Source organism: Musca vetustissima, unplaced genomic scaffold (genome assembly GCF_032173495.1).
Source record: "Musca vetustissima isolate MV318-11 ecotype Yass unplaced genomic scaffold, APGP_CSIRO_Mvet_v1 utg22941, whole genome shotgun sequence".
Lineage (NCBI taxonomy): Eukaryota > Metazoa > Arthropoda > Insecta > Diptera > Muscidae > Musca > Musca vetustissima.
In genome coordinates this window covers 16,452-24,309 of record NW_026878597.1, presented here as the reverse complement: position 1 = coordinate 24,309, position 7,858 = coordinate 16,452, and the positions used below count along the sequence as shown (strand labels likewise).

General features: G+C 35.7%; 2 protein-coding genes across 2 annotated transcripts; both read left to right on the top strand.

Annotated features, from left to right (window-relative positions):
- Nucleotides 1-3,236: 3,236 nt before the first annotated feature.
- On the top strand, nt 3,237-3,587 carry LOC133323361 (uncharacterized). Its single transcript, XM_061532299.1, has one exon. It carries the CDS (start codon nt 3,237-3,239, stop codon nt 3,585-3,587), a length of 351 nt encoding a protein of 116 aa, XP_061388283.1.
- Nucleotides 3,588-6,403: 2,816 nt separating this feature from the next.
- On the top strand, nt 6,404-6,754 carry LOC133323360 (uncharacterized). Its single transcript, XM_061532298.1, has one exon. The coding sequence runs from the start codon at nt 6,404-6,406 to the stop codon at nt 6,752-6,754; it is 351 nt and encodes a 116-aa protein (XP_061388282.1).
- Nucleotides 6,755-7,858: the final 1,104 nt, after the last annotated feature.

Genomic DNA, 7,858 nt, shown 5'->3' with positions numbered 1-7,858 from the left:
GAACCCTATATATAGTTTCGTCCGATTTTAAGTAAATGGAGCACCATACTGCCAATGTCTGTCCGATTGAGACACAATTTTGCACAGAGTACTGAATTAGGTCTAGATTATATGTATGCTAAGTTTGGTTGAAATCGTTTCAGATTTAGATAAAGCTCCCATATATAGTTTCGTCCGATTTTAGGTAAATGGTGCACCAAACTCCCAATATTGGTTCGATTGATACAAAATTTTGCACAGAGTATTGAATTAGGTATAGACTGATGTGGGCCAAGTTTGGTTGAAATCAGTTCAGCTTTAGATATTAAGTAAATGGTGCACCAAAGACCCAAAGACCGATTGAGACAAAATTACGCAAAGGGTATTTACTTAGGTCTAAATTGATGTATGCTAAGATTGCTAATAATGTCCCGTAGAGTTGTTGGTATGAACTTCAAATCTATTACAGTTATTTTATTGAGGTTTAGACAGGTTCAAGGGTCCAAATATTGACATAGCCCCATATAAGATCCCGCCATATTACCAGAATTTTACATTTTTCCAACTGAAGTGTTTGTAATTTTATTGAACTTTAGACCGGTCCAGGTATGGTAGGGTGAAAAAGATATTTTCACAATATTCAATATGAGGCATTTGTTCAGTAGTTTCTGTGTTAATATGGTTTTATGAGCAAGGATTGGATAAAAGATTGAAAGGACGATGGAAATATATGAATATCGATTTTTCGTCTTTGGGGACCCTATCTAAATTCTTTTGATCGAAATTTTTATAGAATATAGGTTATAGGTCTTCTGGAATTTACGGATTAGGAAAATAAGAACGATTTACCGATGGCGCACCACTTACCGATATTCACGAAATTTAATACACATCACTCCAGATTTAATTTAGTGTGCTGTGCCAAATTTTGTGCAAATCGAAAGATATTTAGGGACTTTGGCACACCATTTACCTTGAATCGGACGAAAATATATATGAAAGCTGTATCTAAATCTAAACCGATTTTCACGAAACTTAACATACATCATTCCTGACTTAATTCAATACACTGTGCCAAATTTCGTGCATATCGAAATATATATAGGGACTTTGGTGCACCATTTATCTTAAATCGGACGAAATAATATATGGGAGCTATATCTAACTCTGAACCGATTTCCACGAAACTTAGCACACATCATTCTAGACTTAATTTAGTACGCTACGTTTAATTTCGTGCAAATTGAAAGATATTAAGAGACTTTGGTGCACCATTTATCATAAATCGGACGAAATAATATATGGGAGCTATATCTAATTCCGAACCGATATTTCCCAACTTCAATAGGGCCAAATAAATGAGCTGTGCCAAATTTCATCCAAATCGGATGATAAATGCGACCTGTACTTTGTTTACAATTTAACATCTACAGACGGACGGACGGACATGCATAAATCGACTCAGAAAGTGATTCTATGCATATTCTCAAAAGGAACCATGGGTCTATATCGTTTCCTGTTACAAACATATCGAGCCATATTCGCCAAAAAAACTTAACCCGCAAATTTGAAATTTAACAGGAGATGGTTTGTTTTAAATAAGTCAGGTTTATTCATATTTAGAACTACAGTTTAAAACAAAACTAGTTCATAACACAACTATAGTTCTTAATTTCAAAATAATAGCTTTATTAAATTTGAATTTATTAAAACAAACCTTCTCCTGTAAATTTGAGGGTTAAGTTTTTTTTTTGCGAATATGGCTCGATATGCACAAAGACACTGTGGTACAGGGTATTGCCACACTGTGTTATGTTGGCTTGGCCCATAATAAATTCACTATAGCTTACCAACATAGTTCTGTAGGGTATTCAACAGAACTGAAACAAAACAAAACCAGTGAGCGGAGCAGTATAGTCGGACGGGGCCGACCATACGATACCCTACACAACGTCCATGAAAATCTAACTTTCTGTGGTTCTATATTCTGAGATTGGGCAATATTTCTCGATATTTGCACACTTTTGACTGGCTAGAGGTCAGCAAATGTTACTAATAATCAGTACAGCCCCTCTACATACTTGTCCAGATTCCCTTCACCATGGGTTGTGTTGTGATGTTCGGCTTTCGACTCAAAAAGTACAAATAATTAACTTTTCGGTCCACTTCATCCGAAAAATTATTATCTGATCATCACCTAACATTTTAGGCCTTTTCCTTGACCATAACTGGAACCTCATGGAATATTTCAAAGCGATCCACGCTATATTTCAGCCCTCCAGTGTGGTAATAGGTTATTAAATAATATCTGAATACGTAAACACCTGTAAATATTTAAGTGTAACTCCCGCATCCGAGTACCTACGACAATATAATTGGTATCAATTAAAAGATCAACCACTCCTCTTGGATATACTATCAACATCTCGGGTCTACGTCCTTCAGTGGTAAATATATACGCTATAGAATACAAATGTTGTCATTTTTCACACAAAAGTTAGGGTCCATTTGACCCGCTAAATGTTGACCGATCTTTATCAAAACAGGCATGCTTATTCTCTGGCCCGATCCGCTTCTCCATGCAAAACTTCGCGGTGTTTGGGCCATAATTGCGGCCTCTGGAGCGACCAGAAAAACCGACAAAAATAAAGTTTTTGGTCCATTTCATCCCCTAACTATTAACCGATCTTTACCAAAAACAATAGAGGTCTTCATTGGCCAGAACCCATCGTACATGCACAATTTCGTGAAGATTGGTCCATAACTGTGGCCTGTATCGTGTTTACAAATTATAATGGACAGACGGACGGACACACATGTCTAGATCGACTCAGCTAGTCGAGATATGACGATCGGTATACTTAAAGGTGGCTCTAGGACCAATATTTCGCGGCGTTACAAACTCTTGGGGCTGCACAAAGCTTTAATACCCTGACAACATAGTTGTGTAGGGTATAATTAAGATTTTAACGTCACATTGTTGCTACTGAAATATGAATGAAGCTATTGAAAACACATAAACATAATTCCATGCATATCAAAAGAAATTTAAATAATAATGGTTGTGATCTCCATTCTCTATTGAAACAAAATACGATAGTCATTCTTGATGATCGTCGCAAATTTCGAAATACATAATTAAAGAAAAGACTAGAAGAATTTCTATATATTCAAGGTTTTTACATGAATATCGAATAGTCATTTGTTAATCCGAGAAAGAGTAGTCCATTATAAATTTGATATCGTTAAACGAAATTATGAGTAAATTTGTAGTTTTGATATTTTATGGTCTATTAGTAGGCCTATTTTGCAATGCCGCAAATTGTGAAGAAGTTCAGGAATTGGAAAATATTCAAGGTGAAAATGTTGCTGCTGATACTGATGTGTTGACAAACAGCCATGCGGATTTGCCAATTTTAGAACCACAAGTTCGCCATAGACGTCAAGTGTTCGTTGGTATCTATCCACCCCCGGTACCTTATTATGGTGTAGGAGGCATCTATGGAGGTGGTTTTTACGGAGGCGGTGGTGGAGGTTTTTACCGACGCGGATTTTATGGTCGTCGTAGTTTCCGTCGTTTCGGTGGACGTCGTCGTTTTTATGGTTAAAATGTTATTAGGTTAAGAGAAATTATTCCTAAATTAAATTATAAGGTAGTTATTTATTTAAACAATAAAAATGTATAAATGTTTTTGTTTTGTTTGGGTCTACATATTTCCAAGTCTATAGACTTGGAAATATTGCTACAAGTATATGGACGACATATGTTGACAGACTGGATTGATTTGTTGTAACTTAATAAATACAGCGACGATCTATATGGGCCCACCTGAATTTTGCGTTTTGTGTTATTATATAAATATATTGGATAAAAGATTGAAAGGACGATGGAAATATATGAATATCGATTTTTCGTCTTTGGGGACCCTATCTAAATTCTTTTGATCGAAATTTTTATAGAATATAGGTTATAGGTCTTCTGGAATTTACGGATTAGGAAAATAAGAACGATTTACCGATGGCGCACCACTTACCGATATTCACGAAATTTAATACACATCACTCCAGATTTAATTTAGTGTGCTGTGCCAAATTTTGTGCAAATCGAAAGATATTTAGGGACTTTGGCACACCATTTACCTTGAATCGGACGAAAATATATATGAAAGCTGTATCTAAATCTAAACCGATTTTCACGAAACTTAACATACATCATTCCTGACTTAATTCAATACACTGTGCCAAATTTCGTGCATATCGAAATATATATAGGGACTTTGGTGCACCATTTATCTTAAATCGGACGAAATAATATATGGGAGCTATATCTAACTCTGAACCGATTTCCACGAAACTTAGCACACATCATTCTAGACTTAATTTAGTACGCTACGTTTAATTTCGTGCAAATTGAAAGATATTAAGAGACTTTGGTGCACCATTTATCATAAATCGGACGAAATAATATATGGGAGCTATATCTAATTCCGAACCGATATTTCCCAACTTCAATAGGGCCAAATAAATGAGCTGTGCCAAATTTCATCCAAATCGGATGATAAATGCGACCTGTACTTTGTTTACAATTTAACATCTACAGACGGACGGACGGACATGCATAAATCGACTCAGAAAGTGATTCTATGCATATTCTCAAAAGGAACCATGGGTCTATATCGTTTCCTGTTACAAACATATCGAGCCATATTCGCCAAAAAAACTTAACCCGCAAATTTGAAATTTAACAGGAGATGGTTTGTTTTAAATAAGTCAGGTTTATTCATATTTAGAACTACAGTTTAAAACAAAACTAGTTCATAACACAACTATAGTTCTTAATTTCAAAATAATAGCTTTATTAAATTTGAATTTATTAAAACAAACCTTCTCCTGTAAATTTGAGGGTTAAGTTTTTTTTTTGCGAATATGGCTCGATATGCACAAAGACACTGTGGTACAGGGTATTGCCACACTGTGTTATGTTGGCTTGGCCCATAATAAATTCACTATAGCTTACCAACATAGTTCTGTAGGGTATTCAACAGAACTGAAACAAAACAAAACCAGTGAGCGGAGCAGTATAGTCGGACGGGGCCGACCATACGATACCCTACACAACGTCCATGAAAATCTAACTTTCTGTGGTTCTATATTCTGAGATTGGGCAATATTTCTCGATATTTGCACACTTTTGACTGGCTAGAGGTCAGCAAATGTTACTAATAATCAGTACAGCCCCTCTACATACTTGTCCAGATTCCCTTCACCATGGGTTGTGTTGTGATGTTCGGCTTTCGACTCAAAAAGTACAAATAATTAACTTTTCGGTCCACTTCATCCGAAAAATTATTATCTGATCATCACCTAACATTTTAGGCCTTTTCCTTGACCATAACTGGAACCTCATGGAATATTTCAAAGCGATCCACGCTATATTTCAGCCCTCCAGTGTGGTAATAGGTTATTAAATAATATCTGAATACGTAAACACCTGTAAATATTTAAGTGTAACTCCCGCATCCGAGTACCTACGACAATATAATTGGTATCAATTAAAAGATCAACCACTCCTCTTGGATATACTATCAACATCTCGGGTCTACGTCCTTCAGTGGTAAATATATACGCTATAGAATACAAATGTTGTCATTTTTCACACAAAAGTTAGGGTCCATTTGACCCGCTAAATGTTGACCGATCTTTATCAAAACAGGCATGCTTATTCTCTGGCCCGATCCGCTTCTCCATGCAAAACTTCGCGGTGTTTGGGCCATAATTGCGGCCTCTGGAGCGACCAGAAAAACCGACAAAAATAAAGTTTTTGGTCCATTTCATCCCCTAACTATTAACCGATCTTTACCAAAAACAATAGAGGTCTTCATTGGCCAGAACCCATCGTACATGCACAATTTCGTGAAGATTGGTCCATAACTGTGGCCTGTATCGTGTTTACAAATTATAATGGACAGACGGACGGACACACATGTCTAGATCGACTCAGCTAGTCGAGATATGACGATCGGTATACTTAAAGGTGGCTCTAGGACCAATATTTCGCGGCGTTACAAACTCTTGGGGCTGCACAAAGCTTTAATACCCTGACAACATAGTTGTGTAGGGTATAATTAAGATTTTAACGTCACATTGTTGCTACTGAAATATGAATGAAGCTATTGAAAACACATAAACATAATTCCATGCATATCAAAAGAAATTTAAATAATAATGGTTGTGATCTCCATTCTCTATTGAAACAAAATACGATAGTCATTCTTGATGATCGTCGCAAATTTCGAAATACATAATTAAAGAAAAGACTAGAAGAATTTCTATATATTCAAGGTTTTTACATGAATATCGAATAGTCATTTGTTAATCCGAGAAAGAGTAGTCCATTATAAATTTGATATCGTTAAACGAAATTATGAGTAAATTTGTAGTTTTGATATTTTATGGTCTATTAGTAGGCCTATTTTGCAATGCCGCAAATTGTGAAGAAGTTCAGGAATTGGAAAATATTCAAGGTGAAAATGTTGCTGCTGATACTGATGTGTTGACAAACAGCCATGCGGATTTGCCAATTTTAGAACCACAAGTTCGCCATAGACGTCAAGTGTTCGTTGGTATCTATCCACCCCCGGTACCTTATTATGGTGTAGGAGGCATCTATGGAGGTGGTTTTTACGGAGGCGGTGGTGGAGGTTTTTACCGACGCGGATTTTATGGTCGTCGTAGTTTCCGTCGTTTCGGTGGACGTCGTCGTTTTTATGGTTAAAATGTTATTAGGTTAAGAGAAATTATTCCTAAATTAAATTATAAGGTAGTTATTTATTTAAACAATAAAAATGTATAAATGTTTTTGTTTTGTTTGGGTCTACATATTTCCAAGTCTATAGACTTGGAAATATTGCTACAAGTATATGGACGACATATGTTGACAGACTGGATTGATTTGTTGTAACTTAATAAATACAGCGACGATCTATATGGGCCCACCTGAATTTTGCGTTTTGTGTTATTATAGGGTAGAAAGTCTTCATGTCATATAACTATACATTTCCCATTTTTTAACTAAAGTATTAAGGGTTCCCCAATCTCGGTTTCAAAAAATCTTTTTAAGTTAAGTTTATTTTTCCGTTTGTTACTCATCGAGATAATCATTTCCGATCCTATAAAGTACATACCTTTCTGATCAGCGTAAAATTCTATGTATATCTTTTATATACATAGAATTTACCTCTAAACTCTCAACTCTAGACTTACCAAAATTTTGCATAGAATTGTATTTTGTCTGCAGGCAGGTCAATTTCGAAGATAGGCTATATCGGACCACGTTTAGGCGTAGCCCCCATATTTTGGATATTGTGAGGTTTGTGTTTTTATTAGGTACCAAATCTCCACATTAAAAAGTGTCAATATCGGTCCACTTTTTTGGGCAGCTCACATATAAAGGTACCTTCCAAATTTTGGGGAGGTTTCAACCGAAACAATTTAAATTAGTTATTTCGGATTCCCAATTGCTACGAAATCTCTCTAGTAAAATGATCAATATCGGTCAACTTTAAGGGGTAACGGTGCGCTTAAAATAAGCGGTTGACGATTTTGGAAAAATTTTTATGATCAAATTAGAATTAATTTGGTATGTTGGGTTCTAATTAGGTATCAAATCTTCCCGCCAAAAAGTTGTCAAATATTTTTTTGGGTAGTCCCCATTAATCGGTACGCTCAAGATTTCGTTGTTTAGCCGTTTTGAGTGCATTTTCTACCGAATTCGCTGTAACTTGGTATTTAGGATTCCTATTTGGAAACAATTTTCGTAATAAAAATTATTAATATTCGCCCCCTTTTTGTGGTAGTCCCCATATAATCCCTTTTTATA

Bases quoted from the DNA above. Each gene is read 5' to 3' on its own strand.
- LOC133323361 (XM_061532299.1), top strand. From the start codon at position 3,237: ATGAGTAAATTTGTAGTTTTGATATTTTATGGTCTATTAGTAGGCCTA.
- LOC133323360 (XM_061532298.1), top strand. From the start codon at position 6,404: ATGAGTAAATTTGTAGTTTTGATATTTTATGGTCTATTAGTAGGCCTA.